Source organism: Lynx canadensis, chromosome E2 (genome assembly GCF_007474595.2).
Source record: "Lynx canadensis isolate LIC74 chromosome E2, mLynCan4.pri.v2, whole genome shotgun sequence".
Lineage (NCBI taxonomy): Eukaryota > Metazoa > Chordata > Mammalia > Carnivora > Felidae > Lynx > Lynx canadensis.
Genome location: NC_044317.1, coordinates 47,771,755 through 47,797,761, shown reverse-complemented (window position 1 = coordinate 47,797,761; position 26,007 = coordinate 47,771,755). Strand labels below are relative to the sequence as shown.

Genomic DNA, 26,007 nt, shown 5'->3' with positions numbered 1-26,007 from the left:
CCCATATGGGCCTGCACAGGCCACCCACCAGGACTGCCACTCCCTGTCCTGCCACAGCACAAACTTAACTGGAGGCCCAGGTCTCTGTTCATCCCTCCAGGGACTCCTGCCCCCCATGTCTCCCATGTCCCACTTGTCCCAGAACAGCTTTTGAATTCTTTGGGCAGTATGGAAATCTGGGGTCCCCTCTAGCTGAGGAAAGAGGCAGCGCCCTGAGCAGGGTCTGAGGCCACCCTTCCCATCCCCTTCCGGGGTCCCACATGGGGAAAAGATCTCTCTCGAGATTAGAGAGATAATAAAACAGAGAGGTAGGAAAAGAGAAAGAGAAACAGAGGCTAGGTCCCCGTGTCATAGAGCGTCGGGCAGAGAAAATGAAATAGACAAGCGATAGGAAACAGAGATAAAGAGAGAAACGGACATAGGAGAAAGACTAAGCGACAGAGGCACGGAAATTAAGAGCCAGACACGGAGTCAAGGATGGGAAGAGGACGTAATTTAGTGGCTCAGAGAACAAACTCTGGAGCCAGACTTTCGGAAACATAGACTGGCAGAGGCAGAAGGTACAAAATAGGTGTTTTTTTAATTGAAACTTTTCATAAAAAGTAGAGGGAACGTGAAGGGCTAGTCCCGGGCCCCCGCAGCGTCGGTAGGAGTTGCTGAGAGTGGCAGGAGCAGCGAAGGGCATCCCTCCTTCCATTGGTTCGTGCGTCCTTCCTCTCCGACCACTCGGGCTCCCCGTGCTCATGCGCGCAAGCGGGCGGGAGAGTGCGCGGCAGGGAGCCGCGTGCGCAGGCGCGGAGCAAACAGCCTGGGACCGCCGGAGCTCAGGCCCGCGGCCGGGCGGGCGCGCAGTGGTGCGGCTGGTGCGTGGGCGCGAACCCTGGGCGGCAGATGCAGCGGAAGGAGCCATCGGTGTTGACGCAGCGTGCGTTGACGCAGAGCGGGGAGGCCGCCTCGGCCTCGTCACACTCGTTGATGTCTGCAGAAGGAGGTGCAAGGATCGCTGCTCAGGGCCGGGGACCCTGGAGCCGGCTTATCTGGCCCCTGGGGGTCCAGGGGTTCAAGGGGTGCTGAGCCTCCTGCTTGAAGTTGAATCCAATCACTACCACCTGCCGGCTGTGTGAGCATGGGCAAGTGGCTTAACATCTCTGAGACTCAGCTTTGTGTTCTATAAGATGGGTATGGTAGGGCCTATGTCACTAGGATTTTGTTAGGAAAATAATACTGATAATGATATCACAACAATTAATGCTTACTCGATGCCAGGCATTGTTTAAAGCACATAATGTGTATTTATCCAGCTAATAACCCTGAGGTAGGTAGTGATTCTGTTTTCATATGGGCAAACTGAGACGCAGCCTGGGGAAGCTCAGTATCACACAACAAGCCCACATTCTGCCCAGTTCTCAGAGTGCCCAGTCCCCTGCTATTTTTTGGCTGTGAGTCCTTGGCGGACTCACTTCTCTTTTTTGAACCTTGGTTTACACACAGGCCTCAGTCTCATTGTATTTCAGTATTAATGATGTTCACAACTCTATGACATGGATTCTACAACTTATGCTCATTTTTCAGATGAGAAAAACTAAAAAAAGGGACGGTGACCTGTCCCAGGGTCACACAGCAAGTTGCTGGACTGAGCCTGAGGTCTGTCCGACTCCCCCAGAGTCCTTGATGGTAACCACTTTGCTTTACTACTGCCTGAACTAGGCAAACATGATTCATATAAGACGGGAGCTCTCCAAAGCGGTCAAGTTGCCCACGGTAGCACTGAGACTCCCTAGCAATCACACCTGCGGGATTCTGCAGGATTCTTCAATCCTGCTTCCAGCCCAGCCCCCGGCCCGGAGGTCAAGCTCTGCTTTTCTCGCAGCCTGACCTCGCCTTCTTCAGGCACATCCCATCCCTGCGCGGGATGCACTTCCTGCTTCCCCTGGTCCGGCCTGACCCCTTGACGTCCCTGACACCTCCCGCGCCCCCAACCTCCGGTCAGGGCTTCCACCCTAGCCCCGCACAGGCTGGCCCTGGCCGCCTCTCACCGACGCAGGTCATGCGGGTCGTGTCCAGGCGGTAGCCACTGAAGCAGTCGCAGGTGAAGCCCTCGGGGACGCGCACGCAGCGGCCGTGGGCGCAGCCATCCAAGATCCCGCACTCCTCCGCCTCCAGTCCCTCGTAGGGCCCAGACAGCGCGCCTGCGGAGAATGCGGGGCTCCTTGGTTGGGGGTCTCTGCCTTCTATATCTTAAACCCCCAACGGGGAGGGGGGCGGTGCGCGTCCCTGGCCGGATATCCTCTTCTAAACCGTGAGTCCTGTTCGCGGGCTGTGGGGGGCGCCGTGGGGCCAGGTTTCCCTAGCGCTGCTCCCCATCACTTTCCTCCTGTCCTCAGCTCCTTGGTCTGCAGGTATGTTTCTGTCCCTCGTCATCGCTGCTCTCTGACGCTCTCTCCTACTTCTCCTACTGTATCTGTGTTCTCCCATCTCTCTGAGCCAACCCCCGACCCCAGCTTCTCTTTGTTTCTGGATCTATCTCCCTCCGTCTTCCCTGTTTCCATCTCTCTGCACACCTGACTCTTCGTCTTGGTCTCCATCCCTCGCCCGCAGTGCTCACCAGCATAGCTTCCACCTTCAGGTGACTCCTCAGGCTCTGGGAAGGAGCCACGCGTGTCGCGGGACCGATAGCGCCAGCGGGTTCCCGGGCCGGGTGGTGCCGCAGCCTCAGATTCACCATATGGGCCACCGTCGTCCTCAAAGTCGGGCATGTCATAGGGTGGTGCTCCGTAGGGGGCCTCTCGGCGGGCGAAAGGCCCAGGAGGTGGTGGGTAGGGGTCGTAGGGTAGCACGGGTGGCGGGTACAGCTCGGGGCCGTAGGGAAGGCCCTGGTAGGGTGGACCTAGGTCAGGGCCATATTCGTAAGGGAGTCCAAAGCCACCTGGCCGCGGGGGGCCATATGCAGGGGGGCGCAGCACATTGCACAGGGCCTCAAAGTCATCTGTGAATAGGAGCCAAGCCTCGTGGTTAGCCCTCAGAACCCACCATTCATGTTCCCTGGCTGGAAAGAGGAGCCCAGAGGAGAGGCGAGGAGAGGAGGAGGGCCTTGGGCTGAGGCATGGGACGGACTTCAAATGAGGGGACTGGGATTGCAGGGCCCGATAGGGTTTCTGGAGGCAGGATTAGGGCTGAGGGTTGTGACTGGGATTCCATGGTGCTGGGATCGAGAGTACTAAGTACTGGGGCTAGGAATCAGGGTCCAAGTGCTGGAATAGGGAGGACCCATGGGATATTGGACTAGAGGCCTAGAGAAATTGGATGGGGGTGTTTTAGGAACCAGAACTGGGGAGTCCCAGGACTGTTACTGGGGTGCTCAGGGGCCAGGATGCATAGGAGGGGATCTGAGCCATGGGACCTGGAGGTCTGAGGACCAAGGATCAGGGTTTTGGGGGTGGACTGAGGACCAAGAGCCAAGATTTGGGGGATCTCTGGGGTTGTGGGTTGGGGTCTTAGGCACCTGGAAGTGAGTGTCCAATACATTCAGACTCGGAGGTCTGTGAGCTCTGACCAGGTAGTTTGTGGGCCAGGACGGTGGGTCTGAACAACTGGTATTTGAGGTCTAAAGGTCCAGGATTTGGGGGGGTGGGGGGTGGGTGTCTCATGGGATGTCTTGGCCTCTGAGTATGACCCAGACAGGTCGTAGTACCTGAGTCCTGGGCGGGGCAGAGGGCACAGTCCATGCCCCAGGCCTCGCCATAGAGGCAGCAGCACTCTGTGTAGGTGGCCTGGCGGTCCAGCCGAGGGCGACTGCACACGAGGTCAGCCCCCACTTCCTGCCAGCACACTCCCAGATTGTCATCTGAGGGCAGAGACAGCATGCATCAGGGTGGGACAGCAGGATAGGACCCTCCCAAATTCTTGGCCATCTCCTGTGCTGGAGCAGCCCAGCTACCCAGTGCCTAACACCAGACGCTCCTCCTCAGCTGTGATCTGACTCCCAGAAGGCCTCTGAGATAGCTCCAGGGGAGTATGTGCTTGGTCTGGCATGAGGCAGTCACATAGGAGGAGAGAGGGGGGTTGTGGGGAGGGGGGATGTAGACACAGGAAGTGGAAGGAGAAGAGAGTTTGGGTCATTGGGCAAAAAGAAAGGACCCAAAGAGATAGAGACAAACACATCGAAAGAGTCAGAGAATCCAAGAACAGGAAAGTAAAGATGGAGAGAGAGACGAAAAGGAACAGACCTCTAGAAACAAAGACAGACCCAGAGAGTGGCAGAAATTCAGAGAAAAACCTAAAGACAGAGACCCCAGAGAGGTAGAAGGAGACAGAGACACACAGGGAAATAATAAGAGGAAGCACGGCTTTGGCACTTTGTAAGATCAGGTCCCATAACTGTCCTGAAAATCAAATTCCTCACAGCCACCCTGTAAGGTAGTCCACCCAAGGTGCCAGAAGGAAGCTGCGGCCAAGAGGCGATAAGCAACGTGCAGGTACACACGGCCAGCAAGTGCCAGGCTCCTCCGGAACCTTGGCTTTAGAGCAAATCCCCGACACCAGCCCAGCCAGCCCGGCCGTGGTGGCAGAGTCAGACACCGAGAGTCAATAGGGCGTGGGGGGGCGTGGCCGAGCACGTGCGCGGGGGGCGTGGCCTGGGCGTGGGGCTGAGCCCGGAGAGCGAGGGGCGGGGCGGGGCGGGCCCGGGGGCGGGGCGGGGCTACCGAGGCTCTGGCTCTCGTTAGAGACGCAGCGGCGCCGGGAGCCGTCCAGCACCAGTGGGGGCTCGCAGGTGCAGTGATAAGAGCCCACGGTGTTGACGCAGCTGCCGCCTTCACACGCCGGCTCCTCGTCTGCGCACTCGTCATTATCTAGGGAGGCATGGAGGGAGTGGTCAGGAAGTAGCCCTCTACCCTTTCCCACTTCCCCAGCGCGTTGACAGCCTGATAGATGGAGTCTAGACTTCGGGAAGGACTTCTGCTGGCGGTGGCGACATTCCAGAGAGGCGCTGGCTTGGTAGAGGGTTGGGAGGGGGTGGGGGTGGAACTGGGGGGGGGGGCAGGCGAAGCTCGTACCGACGCACTCCAGTCGCTGGGCATGGTAGTAGTAGCCGTTGCTGCAGTAACATGAGTAGCCTGGGGCCGTGTTCACGCACACGCCGCTCTTGCACACCTGGTCTCGGAAGAGCTGGCACTCGTCCACGTCTGCGGGAAGGAGGGTCAGAGGTGCGCCCCACACCAAGAGAGATGGGGCCGGGGTGTGGGGCGGCTGGATGGGGGGAATGTGTGATTCTGAGGCTTGACCGGGGAAAGAGAGAGACCGAAAGGTGGCGACAGAGACCCAGAGGTAGAGATCGGGAAAGGTGGAGATAGGCGAGGGGGCGGGGTAGAGACAGAAAAAGGTTGGGAGATAGAGGTGAAGAAAACAGGGTGAGATGGAGCTGGGCCTGGGGGCTGAGGGTGAGTGGGGCTTGAAGTCTCAGCTTACCCCTCCTGAGGCTCAGGTCTCCACTGGGTGCCAGGTAGCCCCGGCCGTGGGGGCACAATGACTGATACTCAGCTGCACAGAGAGACAAAGCTGAGCCCAGACACCCTGGCCCGGGCCCCTGCCCTGCACCCTGGGCTTGCTCCCGCCCATCTATCTCAGGGCTTACTCCTGCCCCCTGCTCACCCAAGTTTTCAGACCCCGTGCCTGTTTGTGCCCACCTCTCAGCCTCACGCCCGCCTGGCTGGCAGCTTACTCTTGCCCGTACGGTACCAGTGCCCCAGCCCATGTCCAAATGTGTCCTCTGTCCCAGTCGCATGCCTGCCTATTTCTACCCAAACCCTCAGCCCTATGTCCGCCCAGGAGCCCATGCCCACCTGTCTCCGTGCTGGGGCACTGCTGGATGCGGCAGCCGCTGCCCCAGCCCTCACCCACGGTACAGCAGCACTCCTGCCATGTCACATTCCGTGCCAGGATGTTGTCACATGCATCGGGAGCTGCTGTGTCAAAGTAGCACTCGCGGCGCCCGCTGCCCGCGGGGCCCTGCCTAGGAGGGCTGGGCCGACGGGGTGGGGAAGGCGGAGGCGGCCTGGCAGGCAGACCTGGGCTGGCAGGTGCCTGGGGCTGTGAGCCCGGGAATGTGCCTGGAGAAACAAGGGGCTTTAGCCCAGCCAGCATGGGCTGAGCCTCCCACCCCCATGTTACAGATGAGGAAACTGAGGCCCCCAAACCGAGGCTGAACCAGACGCCACACCTCTCACCATCTGTCCTCGTTTCTCCCATTCTCACCTCCTGTCATTTTGGCACCTCACACCCTCCCAGGTGTCTGCCCCATCATCCCAGTTGCAGTTTGGGATGGGGTGGGGGGATTCCTCTGGCCTCCTGGCTACCTTCTGGGTCCTCACATCCAATGTGTCCCCAGCTGGCCTCAGAGTCTTTGTCCCCAAACCTAGGCTTGGACCTGGACACCTCCCCCCCCCCCCCCCCAGGCAGCCCACAGCCTCTCCACTTGGCCTCTCGCCTCCTGCCACCACCCTCCCCTCCCCTCTCATGGCCCCTGCCTTGGTCCAGTCTTCTCCTCTCCTGCCCAGGTCCCTGCCCTGGATGCTCCCTAGGCTCCCAGCCCCTAGTGTCACCCCCTCCAGCCCACCTGCACATGGCAGCCAGATTCTGATTATCCCCCTCTCCCACTCAAAACCGTCCCACGGTGCCACAGTGCCCTCAGGAAAGGCCAGCCCCCTGAGAGGGTAAATCAGTGTGATCTAGCACTGCATCCTTCTGCGGCCTCACTTCTCCCCACCCCTTCCCATGCTGTGTCCAGCATGCCACCCCGAACTTATTTTTGTTCCTCAAACATGGCAGGTCCTCTCTTGCCTTGCCAGGCCTTTGCGCTCGCTGTGTCCTCTGCCCAGAATGCCCTCCCTCACCCACATCACCTGGCTTATTTCTACTCTTCCTCCTGCTCTCAGTTCAGACCTCCCCTCCTATAGGAAGCTCTCACTTCCCTCTCCAGCTGGGGTAGGCTCCTCCTCTGGATTCCCATAATCCCCCAGCCTTTCCCCATCACAGCCTTGTTCCTTCTGGCCTGAGCTTCCTCCTTCCAGCCCTGATTTCTCTGGTTGTCACTCTCTGGTGATATCTCTGCCTTCTCCCACTGGACTGTGAGCTCCTTAAGGAAAGAGTGGTCTCTCCTGATCACTACCATGTCTCTGGTACCTAGAATAAGGCCTAAACACAGTGGATGCCCTGTGAACATTTGTTGAAAGAAGGAATCTGGTAGAGTCAGGGACAGGGCTGATCCCGGTCCCACCGCCCATATTAACCCACGTGTTCTGAATTTTTTATTGTTCTTTAAAACAACATTTAACTGATGGCAGCCTGCCCATGCCGGGAATGGTTAGACCACGTCATTTTTCTGTGAGCCCTGAAACCATCAGTTAAACAGACATATCAGTCTTACCAGCAGAAGTTCGTGGGGGAACACAACGTCCAGTCATAGGGTCAAACTCCTCAGGGCTGGTGGGACAGACACACAGGAAGGAGCCTTCAACATTCTCGCAGAGGGCAGCTCCACACACACCCTGTAGTGTTTCACATTCATTCACATCTGTGAGCAAGAGACAGAGGGGAAGGAGAGTCAATGGTTGTAGGTGTCTGTGATTCCAAGGCTCTAAAAGTCTGAGCTTTCAAATAGAAGGGTATTCTTCATGACCCAGACCCCATCATCCACTTATCTTCTGGTGACAGACCCTGAATTTTCCTTGGGAGCCCTCTGTCCCTCCATTTTCAACTCACGTATTTATGAGTAGGGTTAAATCTACTCTGAGGGGTGGGCACAAGTTCCAGGCTTGGCCAACCAGATTACTGCATTTCTCTGGTTCAGAGAGATAGGCGGTGACTAAACTGGGCCAATCAAAGCTAGTTCTGGGACTTTTGGTAGAACTACCAAGAAAGAGCCTCCCTCGTTAGCCCTAGGGTTGCCAAGCTGAGGATATGAGGATATGAGCCCAGAGATGCCAGGGCCTTCTTTGTCACTCTGAAAAGAGTCTGCCTGAGCAGAAATACAACAGGGGAAAGCAGAGGTGAGAGGGAGAGACAGCTAGCCTTGTTAGAATTCCTGGATCCAACTATGCCCAAAGTTCAAACATATTCCAGTACTTCACCATTTTAATTTTTTTCAAAGAAACCAAGCTTGTGTGCTTGTCAAATGTAAAGAATATATCATTAAGATTCATGCAGTTCACTGTATATAAATTGAACCTCAGATAAAAAATATCTGTAGGGGCACCTGGGTGGCTCAGTCTGTTAAGTATGTGACTTGAGGGGCACCTGGGTGGCTCAGTCAGTTAAGCGTCTGACTTCAACTTAAGTCATGATCTCACGGTCTGTGAGTTCGAACCCCGCAGCAGGCTCTGTGCTGACAGCTCAGAGCCTGGAGCCTGCCTCAGATTCTGTGTCTCTCTCTCTCTCTGCCCCTCTCCCACTCATACTCTGTCTCTCTCTCTCAAAAATAAAATTTAAAAAGAAACATTTAAAAAAATTTTTTTTAAGTATCTGACTTGAGCTTAGGTCATGATCTCACAGTTCATGGGTTCAAGCCCCACATTGGGCTCTGTGCTGACAGCTCAGAGCCTAGAACCTGCTTTGCATTCTGTGTCTCCTTCTCTCTTTGCCCCTCCCCTGCCTCTCTCTCTCTCTGTCTCTCTCTCTCAAAAATAAACATTAAAAAAAAATCTGTAAATGCCTACTGAAATCTGGTTAGTGCTATGCATACTGAAGAACTTAGGGAGACGTGCATTGATGGCTGCAATTTACCTTTAAACTTATCCCAGAAATAAGATGGATTACAGACAGATAGTTGAGGAAATAAGGATAATAAAATAATGATAATGGAATATACGTGGTGTGCAGAAATTCATTCTACAGGTTTTTCAATTTTCTGCATGTTTAGAGATTTTCCTCAGGGGCACCTGGGGGGCTCAGTTGGTTGGGTGTCTGACTTCAGCTCACGTCATGATCTCACAGTTCATGAGTTCGAGCCCCACGTCAGGCTCTGTACTGACAGCTTGGAGCCTGGAGCCTGCTTTGGATTCTGTGCCTCCCTCTTCTCTGCCCCTCCCCTACTTGTGTGTGTTCTCTCTTTTTCTCAAAAATAAACAAACATTAAAAAAAATTTGGGGGGCGCCTGGGTGGCTCAGTCGGTTGAGCGCCCGACTTCGGCTCAGGTCATGATCTCAATGGTTTGTGAGTTTGAGTCCCGCGTCAGGCTCTGTGCAGACAGCTCAGAGCCTGGAGCCTGTTTCAGATTCTGTCTCCCTCTCTCTCTCCTCCTCCCCCACTCATACTCTGTCTCTCTCTCAAAAATAAATAGCTATTTAAAAAAATTTTTTTAATGTTAAAAAAAAGAAATTTTCCTCACAAAATGTTGGGAAAAAAGAAAATATTTCTGTGTACTTAAGATTAGTGTCCATTAAAAAAAAAGATTAGTGTGCATTTTACAGACTTTATGCACATATTTTTTTAAGCCCTCCCAAAACAAGATCTGAACGAACAGGGTTTCTGTTGCTTGCAACCAGAAGAGTCCTGACTGACCAGGGAAATGCTGTATATTCCAGAGTCTAAATTCTACAACCCGAATGTGTCAGTTCATATCTGTTCACACACCAAGTGTGAACTCACATTTGTTCAGGTCTACAGAGAGGAGCAGGGCCTGACCCACCTCTTCCCCACCCTCTGCCCCCCCCAACCCCCCGAGCCCCGTACCCACGCAGTGACGCCCGTCCCTGGCCCCCTCGTATCCCTGGTCACAGAGGCACTGGAAAGAGCCTGGCAGGTTCTGGCACACGGCGTGGGCCCCGCAGAAGGACCGATTCCGGCATTCGTCCACATCTGCAACCACCAGACAGTCAGGCCATTGCTGGGCTTTCCATGCCCTCCACATCTCACCCAGTGCCTGATGGACACCCACCCTGGCATCCGCCCCCTGGCGTGGGCTGATAGCCAGGGTCACAGGCTGGTGTGCAGCGGTAGGAGCCGGGGGTGTTCTCACAGCGCTGGGCTCCGCAAATCGCTGAGCCATATTCTTGGCATTCATCCACGTCTGGAAAAGAGTAGGGTGGGGGGAGGGGAGGGGAGTCACAGGCCTGGATTCACAAGTTCCTGATGCCGCTTCCGGTTCCCATGATTGAGAAGTCCCTATAAATCCGGTGTTCTAGGAATCTGAGCTTCTGAAGTGTTGAGACTCTTTTAAGGTCTCATCGCCATTTCTCACGGTAGTCCAAACATGGGCCCACCTCAGGGCCTTTGCACTTGCTGTTTCCTCTGTCAGGAACACTCTTCCCTCAGCTATCTGCATGGCTCCCTCTTTAACTTCACTCAAGTGTCTAGGTCAAGCTCTCCTAGTACCCCTTCCCCCACTGCCCTATCATCTGTGTCCATTTATCATGTTTTATTTTCCTTTTTTTTTTTTTTTTTAAAGTAGGCTTCATACCCAGCGTGGAGCCCAACATGGGGCTTGAACTCACGACCCTGAGATCAAGACCTGAGCTGAGATCAAGAGTTAGTTGCTTAGGGGTGCCTGGGTGGCTCAGTCGGTTAAGTGTCCGACTTTGGCTCAGGTCATGATCTCACAGTTTGTGGGTTCGAGCCCCACATCAGGCTCTGTGCTGACAGCTCGGAGCCTGGAGCCTGCTTCAAATTCTGTGTCTCCCTCTCTCTCTGCCCCTTCCCCGCTCATGCTCTGTCTCTCTCTCTCAAAATGAATAAATGTAAAAAATAAAATAGCTGCTTAACCAGCTGAGCCACCCAGACACCTATTTCCCTTCTTAAAGTTGACATTATATTAATATGTCAAAAATATCCATGTATTTTTTAACATGCCAACTGTCACCTCCCTAGACTATAACCTCCATAATGTAGGGACTTGTGTCTGTCTTGTTCCCCCCTGTAACCCCAGGGTATAGAACTGTGCCTGACACACAGTGTGTGCCCCCAAACTGTTTGCTGAATGAAGCTTGAATTTATTTACATACTGTCTGTCTCTCCCTCCCCCCACTCCTACTCCCCCACCGTCAGCTCCGTGAGGGCATCGATTTTGTTTGGCTCATTGCCACTGTCTGGCACACAGTAGGTGCTTAATGAATTCCTGCAGAATGAGCGAACGAAGTCCCCTGAAACTAGGCTTCCGCGGATCAGAGGTCTGGCAGCCAGAGAGCCAAAGATAGCCCACAGTCATTTCATCTGCTCCCCAAAATGTTGACCCACACACTATGCAAAAACAAATCTTTCCATTAGCCCCAACCTCCTGTCTCATCAGTACCCCACTGGAGCCTGGTGGGGAAACAGGGCAGAGGGGTTGGGAAGGGAGGGAGGAGGGTGTGGGGGAAGGCATAAGGAATGAGAAGGGCAGGCAAGGGCTGGGACTGGAACGGTGGGCCTACACGTTTGGGGCGGGGCAGGGGCGCTGGAGAAGTCTGAAGAATGGGGGAAAGCACAGAATCCGGAGAGACTTGGAATAGAACTTGGGAGGCGGTGTTTAAACGGGCAAGGCCCAGCACAGTGGAACCTGGGGAATTTTGAACTGGGAAAGGATGGGCCCAGGACAGCCCGGGTTGGGCCCCTCTCGGTGACCGGGAGGGCAGCTGGAAGTAGAGGGAGTGGTGGAAGGTGAAAGAAGGCAGGCTTCAAGGGACCCAGACAGAAAGAAACCCACTGGAAGCTGTGGAGGCGCTAACAGTTCTTCCTGGAGGAGATGTCTTGCTGGGGTCTAGCCTAAAATGTGCACTGAGCTAGAGGAGCAGAGAGGGCTGCTTCTGGAAGTGAGGCTTGGCCTGGTATCTGGTAGGAGTGTCTCCCCTCCCCTCCACCCCCATTTCCCACCTCACCTCCAGGGGAAAATGCAAGGGCACCCCGGTGGCTTATTTCCACCACAGAGATGGGGGACACAGTTAAGTGCATTGGTTGACGGCTCCTTCCCTCCCCTCAAGTCCGGAAGGCAGGGTGCGCCTCCTCCGTCCCCAAGGGAGCTCATTCCAGCAACTAGTTCTAGAGACAGGAGCGGGGAAGGAGAGTAGTCTCACCGTCACAGGTGCCCTCAGGTCCCGCGTGGTAGCCAGGGTCGCAGTCTCGGACACAGCGGTAGGAGCCAGGGGAATTCTCACAACGCTGGGACCCGCACAGGGCCGGGCCCCGCTCTCGACATTCGTCTATGTCTGAGAAAGGAGGCAGAGCAGTCAGATGCGGGAAACAGGGGAGGCTGGGAGGCAAATAAGAACAGGTGGGGGAGTTAAGGAAGGGAGAGGAGAGTCAGAAGCGGGGAAGGGAGGAAGCAGTGGAGGGGAGGCAAATGGCAGAGCAGGAGAGGCAGAGGGGCAGGGATCAGGCCGGGCAGGCGCCTCTCACCCAGGCAGGAGGCGAGGTCTGGGCCGGCGCGATGACCGGGAGGACACACGCACTCGAAGGAGCCGTCGGTGTTGGTACAGATGCCGCTCTGGCAGAGGTCCTCCTCGCTGCACTCGTCCACGTCTGCAGGACAGTGTCCGAAACCGCGGACCACCTCCTCGGCTTACCATTCTCGGGCAAGCCCCTCCACCGCCCTTGCCCCGCCTCTCTGGCTGAGGTCTCCCCTTCTTCCCACCCCCCTCCGCCCCCAGCCTGCCTTAGGCTCCTCCTTTCCCTGAAAGCCCCACCCCTCCGACGCGTTCAGGCCCCGTCCTTTCCAATCACGGAGCAGTTTATCCCGACTCCGCCTTTCCCCCTCCAAACCCCTCCCCTCCCTGGCCGACGCCAAGAGGCTCCACAAGCCCCGCTTTGACGCTTTGAGACCTCAGTCCAAAACGTCAGGCGCCGCCTCCGCCCTCTCCCCGTCCCGGTTTTCTGGGTGAAAGCCCACCCTTTCCCGGTCCAGGCCCAGCCTGGGTACGGACCGAGGCAAGAGGCTCCGCGGGGTCCGGGCCGGTAGCCGGGGGCACAAGTGCAGGCAAAGGAGCCGTCGGTGTTGAGGCACTCGCCGTGGGGAAAACAAAAGTCTCCCTCTAAGCACTCGTTCACATCTAGGGTAGGGGAGAAATAGGGCTGCGGGGTCCTGGCTCAAGAAGCATCAACTCCGCCCCTAGCCACACCCCAGAGGGCGGGTTTCTAAGCCCCACCCACATCCTTTTAGTCCAGCTTCTACCTCCCCATCAGGCTTTGTCCAGGAGCCCGGACCCCACCCCCAGGTTCTCCGGTCCTCTCGCCGCCCTCTCCCCACCCTGCCCACCTGCGCAGGGCCCAGGCCGACCCGACGGCGCCCGGTAGCCCGGCGCGCAGCTGCAGCGGAAGGAGCCATCGGTGTTAGTGCAGTGGCCATGGGGGCCGCAGGAGGCACCCGAACTGCACTCGTCCACATCTGTGGGAACAGGGGTTTCAGAAAGGGTCTGGTTTGGGGCGCCTGGGTGGTTCAGTCGGTTAAGCATCCGACTTCAGTTCAGGTCATGATCTCACAGTCCGTGAGTTCAAGCCCCTCGTAGGGCTCTGTGCTGACAGCTCAGAGCCTGGAGCCTGCTTCAGATTCTGTGTCTCCCTCTCTCTCTCTCTGCCCCTCCCCTGCTCATGCTCTGTCTCTCACTGTCTCAAAAAAAAGGGGGGGGAGGGGTCTGGTTTAGGGACGCTGGATGGATCCTCTTGTGGCAGAGGGCTCTAGAGAAGTTGGTGGGTAGTGTCTTGAGTTGGATATGAGCTGAAAGATCCATAGCAGGAGCAGGTTGGAGAGACCAAGATTCCCTGATTCTGGCGACCATAATTGGGGGTCTTGTAGGTCGGGTTTTCTGGCAACTCCCTGTGCCAGGATCCTGGAGTCAGTGAAGGGACTCTGGACGAGGACTGGGGTCAGAAATTAATTAGGGTAAGAGGTCAGGTATTATAAACCAAGATGATGGGATGGCATTCTGTTAAATCAGGGGTTACAGTCAGTGACTGGAATCTGAGACCAATTCAGGTCAGGGGTAACAGAGTCCAGAATTCTGCCTCTAGTCAGGGGTCAGGGTCAGGGATCATGAACCCAATACGCCAGGGAAGGTATTCTGAGAATGGGCAGGGTCAATGAAAGAGACAAGATCAAAGGTCACAGAGAGTCAAGGGTTATGGTCAGGAGTTATGGTTAGGTCAAATGTCATGGTCAAGTTTAGGAGTCACAGGTCACATTCAGGGTCAAGGGACAGTCAGGATCAGAAGGGTTACAATTGCTATCAGGGTTGTAGGGAGAGTTTATCAGTAGGGGTTATGGTTAGGTTCAAATGTCACAGACAGGTTGAGGGTTCAGGGGCCACAGAATCAGAAGTCACATTCAGAGTCAAGGGTGGTGGTCCAGGCCAGGACTTGCAATATGGGTCAGAGGCCCATAATCTAGGTCAAGAGTCACAATCAGACTCTGAGGGTCAGGGTCCAGAGGATTGAGGTCCAGGTCAGGAGATAATGGGCCAGGTCAGGGGTCACGGTGCAGGTCTAAGGTCATAGCCAGGGCTTGGTCTCACCAGTGCATCGGCCATGGTGTAGGTGGTGGCCAGCAGGACAGGCTCTGCACTGGAAGGAGCCAGGTGAGTTCACACACTCCTGTCCAGGACATGCCAGATGATTCTCACACTCATCCACATCTGGGGGGCAGGGGAGAAGGTGGCCTTGAAGGAGCAGCCCAAAGCCCCCCTCCCCCATCCACATGCCTCCCTCCCTCCCCGGCCTCACCCTCGCACTCAGAGCCGGCAGCGTTGGGTTGGAAGCCGGTGGGACAGACACACTGGAAGCCACCTTCTGTGTTCTCACACCGGCCATAGGCACAGGGCGGGGGGCTACGGGCACACTCGTCCACATCTGGGGCAGAGGGGACCAGTGGGGCTGAGAAAGGGGCCTGGACCCAAACATCTCCATTGCCATCACCACCTACCCCAACACTGCAGTCTGGAGGCAGTCTCTTGGACTTTGCCCAGGCTCATCCCATCTCCCAGGAGGACAGATTCCTTCCCTGTTTCCCCATTAATGGTCTCTCCAGCTGCCAGGGTGAAGCTAGGGCACCACTTCCTGCATGTTGCCCTCCCCATGTCAGTTGTCCCCTCCCTAGGGTTCCCACAAGCACAAAAGTATCATTCCAAAAGGGAGGCGGAAGGGGGAGCACCCTCATATTTGCAGAAAGGGGAGAAGACTTGAATCAGACCCTCCCCACCCTCTCAGTACTCCTCTGCCCCTGTCCTCCATCACCAAGCCCCATTACTCTGCCTCTCTGACCCCAACCATGTCTCTTTCCAGTCCCCACAGCAAATGGGGGTGGAGTGGGCTTGCATTCGGCACCCTCACCTTGGCACGGGGCCCCCGGTCCTTGGGAGCGGAAGCCAGCAGGGCAGGCACAGTGGAAGGAGCCAGCTGTGTTGTCACAGCGGCCTGGCCCGCAGGGCGGTGGCTCTTGGGCACACTCATCCACATCTTCTTCACACGCCGAGCCCCGGAAGCCAGCCGGGCAAACACAGCGGAAAGAGCCAGACAGGTTCTCACAGACCCCTCTGCCACAAAGGCCTGGGCTCTGCGTGCACTCGTCCACATCTGCCCGGGGCAAGGGGCCCAGAGTCACACCTTTATGTCCCCCACCCCGTGCTCCCCTCTGCCTCCCTGACCTCCATCAGTCTGCCTCCTTGTCTGTCTCGTTCTGCCCCCCATTCCCCATTATTCAAATTCTCCACCCTACATCCCTCTACCTGATCAATCCCCAAGCTTCCTGTCCGCCTCCTAGAACTCTAGTCAGCATCAGTCGGCTTCTTTCTGTCCTGTTCTCCATAACTCTACACCCTTCCCCCAGAACTGACATCTCTCTCCATCCTCCAGCCTCTCCATCCTCAATGACTCAGCTTTTCTGTTTTCGATCACTTGGCCTCTCCGTCCCCGTGTCACTGTGTCTCTACAGCCATCAGGCTACGTGTCTGGTTCTCAGAACTTGCCCCCTTCCCCCGCCCCGTCTCGCAGCAATCAGCCTCCCCCTGCCTCTTGCTCAGTTTCTCCATCCCTCATCACTGCCACTCTCCCCTTCCCCGCACAACCCCTTCCCCTCTGTCCCTGTCAGTTCCTCACCCTGGCAGCCGGCTCCGTGGGGAGCAGCCTGGTACCCAGCGGGGCACACGCACAAGAAGCTGCCTGGAGTGTTCTCGCAGCGCCCGCGGTCACACGGCGGCGGCACGCGGTGGCACTCGTCCACGTCTGTAGTCACAAACCCCGAGGTTCAGACTGGGGAAGACACTCCCCCTCACGGCCCCCACGCCCGCCCTCCGAGGGCTCTGGGAGGATGGAAGGAGGGGAGGGGAGGGGCGGAGCCAGACTTGGGCCTGGGCCCAACTGGGGAGCGAGCCAGAGACAGTAAGGAGAGCAAGGAATGGGTAGGATTGAGGCGTAGGCGGACGGGGGGGGGGGGGGGGGGCGGGGCAGGTGAGAAGGAAGGGCAAGATGAGGACTGGGGAGCCGGGCAGGGCAGAGGCGGAGAGGGGAACCGTGAGGGGGGGGGCAATTTGGGAAAGGCAGGATCTAGGCAGGGCAATGGAGGGAAGGGCGGCTATGGGGACCGAACCAAGGGAGGGCAGAAGCGAGGCAAGGGGCGTTTAGAGTACCGGGCCTAGTGCGGCAGGTTAGGAATCAGGAGTCAGGTGCTAGGTTGCCGCGGTTGTAGAACAGGGGCGGGGCCTGAGGGAGGGCGGGAGCTAGTTGGGAATATGGTGGGGGCGGGGCCAAGGGAGGAGCGCAGCGGGACAGGGTTGGGGAGAGAAGTCTGCTGGTTGTACAGCAGGGACCCGCCCCGTCGGGAAAAGCCGGCTGGGCGGGGAAGAAGCAGTGGTGGGGCCGAAGGGAGAGCTGGAGCGGGTCTGGGGGCGGGACCGGGAGCGTGGGGAAGCGTGGGAGGGCGGGAACTGCCGGAGGGAGACCCGGGCAGGGGTGGAGCCTGGAGCTGGGCAGGGCGGATTTCTCACCCAAGCACTCCGTAGCCCGCGGGCCGGCTCGGAAGCCCGGGCCGCACACGCAATGGAAGCTGCCTGGCGTGTTTTCACAGCGCCCGGGGGCACAGGGCGGGGGCACGCGGCGGCATTCGTCCACGTCTGAGGGCCAGGAAGGGGCTGGTCAGGAGGAGGTTGGCAGAGATTCCCCGCCCCGCCTCCGTCCACCCTCTCTGTCGGGCTCACCGACGCAGTGTGTGCCCTGCGGGCTGAGCCGGAAACCCGAATCGCACGCGCAGGTGTAGCCACTGGGCCGGGGGATGCAGCGTCCTGGGCCGCAGACCTGGGGATTGCGCTGACACACGCCCGCAGAGGGACCTGGGGAGTCCAGTCAGCCAGGGTTCCCCCATCTCTGAATCCTCTGTCCCTTTCACCCCCGTACAATTCCTTCAGACGCTCTGCCTAAGACACCCTCATGTCTGTCCCTCCCCACCCCTCTTCCACCTCTGATCCTCCGCTCCTTTATTATGGGACTTCTCATCAGATCCTCTGCCTGAATTCCCCTTATTGCCACCCCCAAAGTCTCCATTTCTGAATATTTGCTTTCCGGTCCTCTGACCGAGATACGTTCTTAGTGCCTTCTGTGTGAAAAACAATTGTCCAACATTAACTTAGCACTTACTATGTGGCAGACTCTTCAGGGATAGTTCAGTGAATCCTCACAATGATCCTCATTTTACAGATAAGGACACTGAGGCTCAGAGACGTTAAATGACTTGTGCAATCAAGTGAGAACTTGAACCCAGGCCTGTCTGACACCAGCTCCTAATGTTACCCAACACTCAGCTCTCCAAATCTTTCTCTCTTCCCACACATTCCTTAAGTCCTCTGGCTGTAACATCCCTAACCTGGAATCTTCACCTTGGAGCTCCCGGCTAGAACCCCCACCTGTGATACCCCCACTGATGCCCTCGATCCCCTCTACTGCACCTGATTCGGGGATCTCAGGACCAGACCAGGCAGGAATGCTGGGCAGGGGAAGCTCAGGGCCCGGCCTTGGCTCAAGTCGGGGTTCTGGACGGTGTGTGGGCAGAAAGCCTGGTTTAAAAAAAAACAAACAAAAAACAAAGGAATATCAATGAATGGAGAGCTGGATTTGGGTGTCCCCCTCCTTATGAGGCTAGGGCAGCCCCCCAGAGATGACACCTCTTCCTCCAGAAGCCAGCTCACCTGTGGGTGGCCGAGAGGTGGAGGGTGGAGCCCGGTGGCTGAGGGACACTCGGGGTGGCTCCTGGCCCAGGGGTCTGGTGTTGTAGCGGAGGTCAGAGGCCGAGTAGTGGTAGCCAGGGCCAGCTGGACAGATCTCCCGAAAACCCTCTAGGAACAAGAAAGGGAGGGAGAGGGGCAGAGAGAGGGCATGAAAGCAGGAAGGAATGAGACAGAAGAGGAATCTAGAATCTGACCTTGACTGGGGGCAAGGCTTGGCCTGGGTGTGTGTCAGGGGTTTGGGTTGGATGTTGGTTTGGGGTGGTACACTGGCCAAAGAATGGGACGTCCCTGAGGGTATGAGTGGGACCAAGGATGTTTTTTCCTATTTGGGAGAGGGACAGGGACGGGGGTTGAAGGTGGGATCTGCTTTGGTTTGTTGAAGGGTCTGGTTTTTAGGTAGAAGCTACACTGCCAGGGGACTGTCTCTGGGAAGGGCATATCTGGGGTGGGGACGGAGCTTAGACTGAAGGCAGGATCTCTGGAACTCCAGACTTGGCCAAAGCTTGGGGACAGGGTTGGGCAGGCAGCATACCTCAAGGGCTAGGGGTAGTCAAGGCTGGGGTTGATGCGAAGGGGTTTGTCTCAGGGGTGGGTGGGGGTGGCCAAAGGTGAGGTGGAACCCTGGTGGAGTCTACTCTGGGGATCTGAGGGCCTGGGGCACCTAGGGTGGGCACCGCGTTTAGTCAAGTCTAGAAATAGGCCGGGCAGGAGGCTGCTCACCTGAGCCAAACGGTGGGCAGAGCTGGCAGCCTCGACCCCAGGCTTTGCCCACGCGGCTGCAGCAGCAGATCTGCTTGGTGATATTGCGCAGAATGGGCAGGGAGCAGCCACCGTCGCGGAGGACGCGGAAGCAGGGCCCTTTGGCCTCTGAGATCACGTGCTGGGCTGGGGGTGGGGGAGGAAATTCTTCAGGGCGGGCTTTCGACTATAGGGAACGGTGGGGGCGAAGGGATCTGGGAGACAGGAGGATGGTCCCCGGGAGGGGTTGGTGGGTGTAAAGCCCATTCAGAAGAAGTCTGTAAAGGCCATTCAGGAGAGGTGAGGGGTCTGGAGGTGTGAGAAAGGTTTAGGGCCTGAGGGGGCAATGGGAGAATCTGAGAAGGATCTCAAGGTCTGCAGAAGGTCTGGTGGTCGAGGGAGAGGAAGGGATTTGGGGGCCTGAGAAAAGCTAAAGGAAGTCTGAAGATCGGAAGGGATATGGATCTAAAAGTTTGAGGGGTTCTTAGAGGGGCTGAAGAAGGTCCAAGGAGTCTGAGAGTATGTAAGAATCCGAGACGTTCTGGGGGGGGGGGGGTGTCTAATAAGAGTGGGGGGACCCGGGAGTCTGGGGGGATCGTGGGAGTCTAAGGGAATTAAAGACCCCGGGGGTGCTCTGGTATGGGGTCTGAGGGCCTGGCGGACAGGCGGGCAATCCAGCCTCAACCCTCTCCCGTGGCTCACAGATGCAGCTGCTGCGGGACGAGTCGTGCAGGAAGCCGTCCGGACACACGCACGTGTACCCACCGTGCGTGTTTGCACACTCCCCGTGCTGGCAGCGCCCGCCGGTCGCGCACTCATCCACATCTAGGAGGAATGCCGTGGGCTCAGGGGCATCAGGGATGGGAGCTCCCTGCCAGCCCGGCTCGTAGAGCCAAGCCCTTCCCACTCCTGCCCCCGCTCACCTTGGCAGGACCCATTAACCCTTTCAAAGCCGGTTGGACACGGTCCATCTGGGGTGCCCACTCGGTCGGAAATGCCTGTGGAGAGAAGAGAGGGGTAGGCCAGGGGCGGGCGGAGCCAAAATAGATGGGCGGGGACAAAAGAGGGATGGGAGAGATTAAAAGATGAGTGTGGCTTGAGTGCAAGGTGAGCCTGAGATAAGCCGTCTGGCAGAAGGCAACGTGGGAGGTTCCAGAAATTTATGAGTGGGGCCATGGTATAAATGTGGGGTGAGAACAGAGTAAACAAAGTCAGAAAGTGGAGTGGGCGGTACCAGAGCGGTATGGATAGATCTAGACTGGAAATGATCCCCACAACAGGGTACGTGTGGTTAGAATTTGTGAACAGGGTTTGTCTATGGGCAGGGTACCAGGAGCCACGGGGTTATCACCTCTCCCCAGCTCCAAGCACCTCGGGGACGTCCTGGGACTTACCCAGGTGCTCCGAGCATGCCTGACAGTCGTGAACGCCCCAGGCCAAGCCGGCCCCTCTGCAGCACACCTCCTGCGTCCGGAGCCCGGGCAGCGGGGACGCACACTGTGGGAAAAGTGTTGGGTGAGCGCGCCCCCGCGTGGTGGCACGCTCCGGGCCCCTCCCCACCCGCCTCTGCTCACTTCGCCTCCGCGCAGCTCTCGAAAGCAGTAACCGAAGCCCGAGGCATCCGAATAGCTGTCCTCGCGCGGCGCACTCTGTGCCAGCACCGTGTAGGGCGCCGCCGCCTCCGCCCGCGCCGCCGCCTCCGCCCGTGCCACTGCCTCGGCGTCCGCCTCCTCCCAAGAGCCGGACACACGCTCCACCTGGTGCACCACCACGGACGCCTCCTGCGGGTGCTCCACGTGGACGCTCACCATGGACGCCACGCCTGGAGGGAGGCACGGCGGGGCAAAGGGGTGTCTACACCCCAGTTCTTACGGACTGGGACTAGGAATGGGCGGAAGGGCGCACTGGAGACGGGTGCTTAGGGGAAGGCAGGAAAGATGGGGGTCAGAGAAACGGCGAGGTAGTGGACAGAGGGATCAGAGGGGACCCTGGCCGCGCCCTCCTCACCGTGCTCGTCGTCGCGGTGGTTGGCCAGTGGCATGGTGTACACCGAGCGGGTGAGACCTGGCATGGCTGGGGCCGGTGGCCGGGCGCCTGAGGAATGCAGCTGGCAGAATTTGCCAGCGAAGTCCGGGGGACAGAGGCAGCGGTCAGGCTTCACGCACACACCGCCGTTGTGACAGATCAAGGGACACAGGACTGGGGGGGGGGAGGGGGAGGAGAGAGGCTAACTCAGTCCCTAACGTTGTCACCTAGTGGTTGTAAGCCGCTCCGCCTTGAGCTGTCCTGTGTCACCCCCACCCACCCAGACCACCTGCATTGGCTGGGTCCGGTCTTACAGCCCTCTGGTATAGCTCCTCCCACTGGGTCAGTTCACCACGCCCTCCCGCTCTTCACTTTCAGGTCACTCCGCCCTTCCTCTCGAGTCCCACTTTGAGGTCGAGTCCACCGTGTTCCAGCCCCACCCAGGCAGCGCTGTCCCCGCCCATTGGCTCAGCCGCGACCACTCAAGTTTTTTCCTTAGCACTTAGCCCCGCCCATCTTTTCACCAGGCTGGATTTTTTGCTGTTCTAGCTACGCAGACCCGGCGCTGGTCTCTTCCATTGCCTAAATCAACGTTTTGGCCACCCCCTAACACCACTCCCCTTTCCCAACTTTGTCTCTTTAGCATTCTAGGCACGCGCACATTCCGTCTGGCCAGGTCCACGACACTCAATCTCCGCCCACTGGCTCTGCCTCGCCTTCTAAGAGCCTTGCCCACATTACCTTCTACCCCCGAGATTCTAAAGCTCGCCTATCTAGGTGTTTAACCTGCTGCCTTTAGCCCCGCCCACCTTCCTTTCCTCACGCGGATTTCCCCGGGCTCTCGGGCTCACGCTCCTCCCGCCCCACCTCCTCGGCTATCTGGGCGTCCTAGCCCCACCCACCGCGCTTTGTCTCCGCCCACCTCCCCTCCGGCTCCCGCTCCAGAGTTCTAGCTCTGCCTTCCCGCCTCCTGTCGCCCGGGGGCGGGGCCGCGACGGGAACGCGCCTCCTCTCCCCTCTGCGCGCCCTCGCTGGGCCCCAGGCCACCTCTGGGCGGGGCTCTGCCAGCTGTGCGGCGGGGTAAACAAAGAGAGGGGTGCGGCGGGGGTAGGGCGGCGGCTCCGCATTCCGGACCCTTGGGGAGCCCCGAGCCCGCTGAGCCAAAGAAGGCCGGACGTATCCTGCGAGGGCACCCCCTCCCTTTCTCCCCCGGGGCTGCAGAGAACAGCTGGAGACAGCTGTGCGGAGGGGAGGAAGGGGGCAGGCGGCTGGGGCCGTCCAGGAAGGCGTGTGTGGGATTCTGAGCCACACACTGGAGACAGGGAAAGCGTAGAGGGAGCCCCTTCAATTTAGAAGGGTAAAGAGACTGGACTCCTGGAAGGAGATCAGATAGAGTGCAGTACTCTGGGATTCAAAGATGGCTTAAGGTTTCTAGAATGGAAAGAGAGCCTAGCTCAGAAGAAACCGAAGCTCCCTTTCAACAGAAGAAGTCCGTTAAATCCTTTGGGGAAGTTGCCCAGAAAACAGGACTCTAGTGCCTTCTAGGGGACAGCTAGTTTGAGGGTGCTGAGAAAAGGATTTACATGGAGAAATGGGATTCCCTGGGAGTCCCCAGCACACAAGAGCCTCAATTGTCTGAGAAGATTCTGAGATACTGTGGATCTCACATCCCCTCTCAACTAAGGGATTAGGTGCCCAAGTCTTTGGATGAATGGCTGCCTAGGGGGGCAGTCACAGTGTCTGTGGAGAGTCTTCTTGTGAGAATCAGCTGAGCAAGACCCTCTGGGGTTCTCTGAAGATAGATGGATGAGAAGTTCCTGGGGAGGGCGGTCAGCTGGAAAAGCGAGGCTTGGAAAGACAGGAATCGGGAATCCGATGGCACTTAGTTGGAAATATAAGAGAATGGAAGTCTTTTGTGGAAAGAGAATTCAACCGGGGAGTGGAGTTATCACTACATAGGGTCTGTAGTCTAGGGTTTCTGTGGGAAGCAGGGAGGAATAGCTGAGGGACAATACTACAGAGTTGTCTGGTGAGGGGCACAGTTTGGGGGATTACATCAGAAGAATGGGAGGGAACTTACTGGAGGGGCTGGTCTCTGGAGTCTGTTGATAGGGGTGGGGAGGAGGCTTAGGGTCTGAAGGCTGAGACTCTGGGCTCCCCTAGTTAGGAGAGTCAGGCCAGGCAGGACTCCAGAGTGTCCTAATAAGGGTCCTTAATTGAGTAGCCGGAGAGGCTTCACTAGGAATCAAGATTCCAAAATAGCAAGGGTCTCTGCTGGCAGGCATGGTAATCCAGCTAGGTCTCAGGGCATTTCCCAGCCTCCTCGGGCATTTCTCCGCCTTCTCTTGGTCTGAATGCTGGCCCCCCACCCAGCTCCCTTGGGGCGCTCCCACACCCAGGACGTGTTGCTACATGGGCACGGCCAACTCCATGCCCCACGCCTCTGGAGGAATAAGGAGCTGAGGACACTGGGGTCCTGCCGAGGTCAGCCCCCCTTCACATGCCCCTCTTGTGCCTCCAGGGGCTTGGCACCCGCCTGGGCACGGCGCCTGGCACGGGCGCGTTGGGGCTGGGCCGGGAGGGAGTGTAGGCAGGAGGGAGGAAGGGGAGGAGGGAGGGAGTGGCAGCGGGCGGGGGCTCAGGCGGGAGATGAGCTCACGCCGGCCAGGGCTGGATTGGCTAGGGGCCAGGCTGGGCGAGTTCTCAGAGCCAGGGGCCCCCACTCCCCACTCCAGAGGGCCTCTGGGGTTGGGGGCAGGTAGGCCTCGACCCAGAGAGCCAGCCCATCCCTGCACCCTGGGGCCAACAGGTGACCCGCCCTCCCCACCTCACCTGAACCCGGCGGGGGGCTCCCTATCTGTAGGGGTGCCTGGTGCGCGCCCTCCTGTCCCCTCTGCCCCCAGGGGGCGCCCCTTCCCCTAGGCCTCCTATCTGGGTTTCTCTCCCACGTGCGACCCTTGCAACTCAGAGTCCCGCAGAGACCCTCCTTCTAGGGACCCTGTCCCCCTCAGCTCTGCCGATCAACTTTCCTCACCCCAACCCCCCTCCTCACAGGCATTCGCATCCTTTCCTAACCCCTCCCAACCAAAGATAAAGAAACTGGGACACCCCTCGGGGCCCTGAAACTCTCCCTTAGTCTCCAAGGACTCCTTACAATCTCAGCATTGGGGCCCCCTTCCCCAAAGCTCCCAGGCTCCTCAATTCTGGTATCCCCCACTTTGACTCAAAGGCATGAAAGCCTGCCCCAGTCCCCTCACGTGGGACGCCACAGGTCCCTGCGAACCCTCATTGCTTTGCAAAATCGGGACCCTCAGGACTCAACCCCAAAAGCCAGGAATTTAAGTCTCCCTTCCTTAATACCCCAGGGATTCCCCAACACTACCGTACACAGAATCTGGGCTCCCTCTCCTGGGGGAACTGTCTCTCCCGTCCCCGGGGATCCTCCTCCCCCTGGGAACCCCTCCCTCGGGACCACCACCCCGCACTCACAGGCGCGGAAGCCGGGTCCCCCCGGGGCCGCCCCGCCGGGCGCGCCGCTGTCCACGCTGGTGGTGTTGCGGGGGCGCGCAGGTCGGGGGTACAGCGGGAGCCGGTGGGCCCATGGACGCAGCGCAGGCCGCACACGGCGGGGGTGAAGCGCACGCGGAGGCGCTCTCGGGGCCGGCCCGGCACGGGCTGCGGCCAGAGCAGCGCCAGCAGCACCAATAGCGACACCCGCGCGCCGCCCGCCATGGCTGCAGCGCCGCGCTCCGCCGCGCCGCCGCCCCAGCCCGCCCGAGGGGCCCGGCCGCGCCCGCCCGCCTGCGGGGGAGGGCGGCCGCGCCCCCGCTCAGGCCCCCCCCTCCCCACCACTCCCTCCCCGGCGGCCGCGCGGGGCGCGTGGGGCTGGGCGCGTAGCCAGAGGCGCGCAGGCTGGGCGCTAGACTCGCAGGGGGGAGGGGGCGCCCCGTCTGCCCCCGCCTCGCACCAACAAGTGATGGGCCCGCGGGGGAGCGGCGGGGAAGGGAACAGGTGGAGGCGGGCCCGGTTTCCCCCTAGACAGGGCCGAATCCATAAAGAGGAAAGAGGAGTGGGGGCCACATTTGGGGAGGCCGGTACAGGCTGATTCTCCGCCCTAGACCCAGAGAGAGAGGCTTCATCTGGATAGGGGGCTGTCATGGCACATCTGGGCAGCCAGGTGGCACATCTGGGGGAGAGGAGAAGGGTCGGTGCACCTGGGCACATGAAAGAATTGAGGGTCTGGATGGTGGGCAGGACGCTGGGGGGCACGTTTGGGGATGCAGCCACATCTGGCCAGCACCCCACACCTGGTAGGAGAAGTCAGAATGGATAAGAAAGAGCAAACGGTGGATTGAGGCTGTGGGCGGGGGTCCTCACATCTGGCTGGATGCCCACATCTGGAAGACTTTAGGGAGAAGGGGACACATCTGGGCTGAAGGCCACAACAGGAGGGGGACTTTAGAGGGTGGTTGTGCTAGCCCAGGGGCCGAGAGCTGGAGTGGGAGGAGGGCAGGGGGAGGGTCGTGGAAGTAGGGGGAGGCCTTTGGCTCCCAGCCGCCCCGCAATTTTGGGCATTCGGTGACCGGGCAGGCGCCAACCCGCACAATCGCTTTTGTTGTCTGGGCTAGTTGGGCTGCGCTCTCTGCTGGGACAGCGCCCCCCTCTTCGGCCGCAGGAGCCGGACGCCTGGCTTCCCGGCCCCACCCCCGCGGGTCAGCGCCTCTGGCCGGCGTCTGGTCCTGTCCCGGGCTCACCTCGCACGGCGGACGCCAGGGTCCCTAGAGGTCCGTGTCCTGGGGGGCTGAGACTACAACGGGGGGGCAGCTAGGCGGCGGCTGGACCGTGGGAACCAGACGGCTTTATCTGGCCCGGAACCCACCCCCCTGCCCCCCGGCAGAGGAAGGGCGGATGTTCTTACCCCGGGTCTGGCCGGCAGGGGCGCGCTGTGGGGGCCTCCTTCTCAGCAGTGCCCGGCCCCCTGGCCCACGGGGCCGCCTTCGTCTCAACAGAGCTCGGGCCTCCTGAAGCCTGGATAGAAGAAGGGCAGAGGCGCTGTCAACACGGTTAGACTGAC

General features: G+C 58.7%; 1 protein-coding gene across 1 annotated transcript; it reads right to left on the bottom strand.

Moving 5' to 3' along the window:
• Nucleotides 1-556: 556 nt before the first annotated feature.
• On the bottom strand, nt 557-24,665 carry LTBP4 (latent transforming growth factor beta binding protein 4). Its single transcript, XM_030297249.1, is given in 31 exon segments — nt 557-979; nt 2,037-2,189; nt 2,606-2,986; nt 3,692-3,844; nt 4,704-4,850; nt 5,055-5,183; nt 5,467-5,538; nt 5,841-6,107; nt 7,424-7,570; nt 9,727-9,852; nt 9,932-10,063; nt 12,042-12,173; nt 12,364-12,486; nt 12,888-13,013; nt 13,220-13,348; nt 14,472-14,591; nt 14,680-14,805; nt 15,286-15,528; nt 16,051-16,176; nt 16,938-17,063; nt 17,148-17,279; nt 17,892-17,999; nt 18,132-18,278; nt 18,891-19,055; nt 19,611-19,733; nt 19,832-19,906; nt 20,303-20,405; nt 20,483-20,730; nt 20,916-21,107; nt 24,423-24,504; nt 24,507-24,665. Coding segments are annotated over 31 exon segments (4,647 nt in total). The 3' UTR covers nt 557-824.
• Between the last annotated feature and the right edge of the window lie 1,342 nt (nt 24,666-26,007).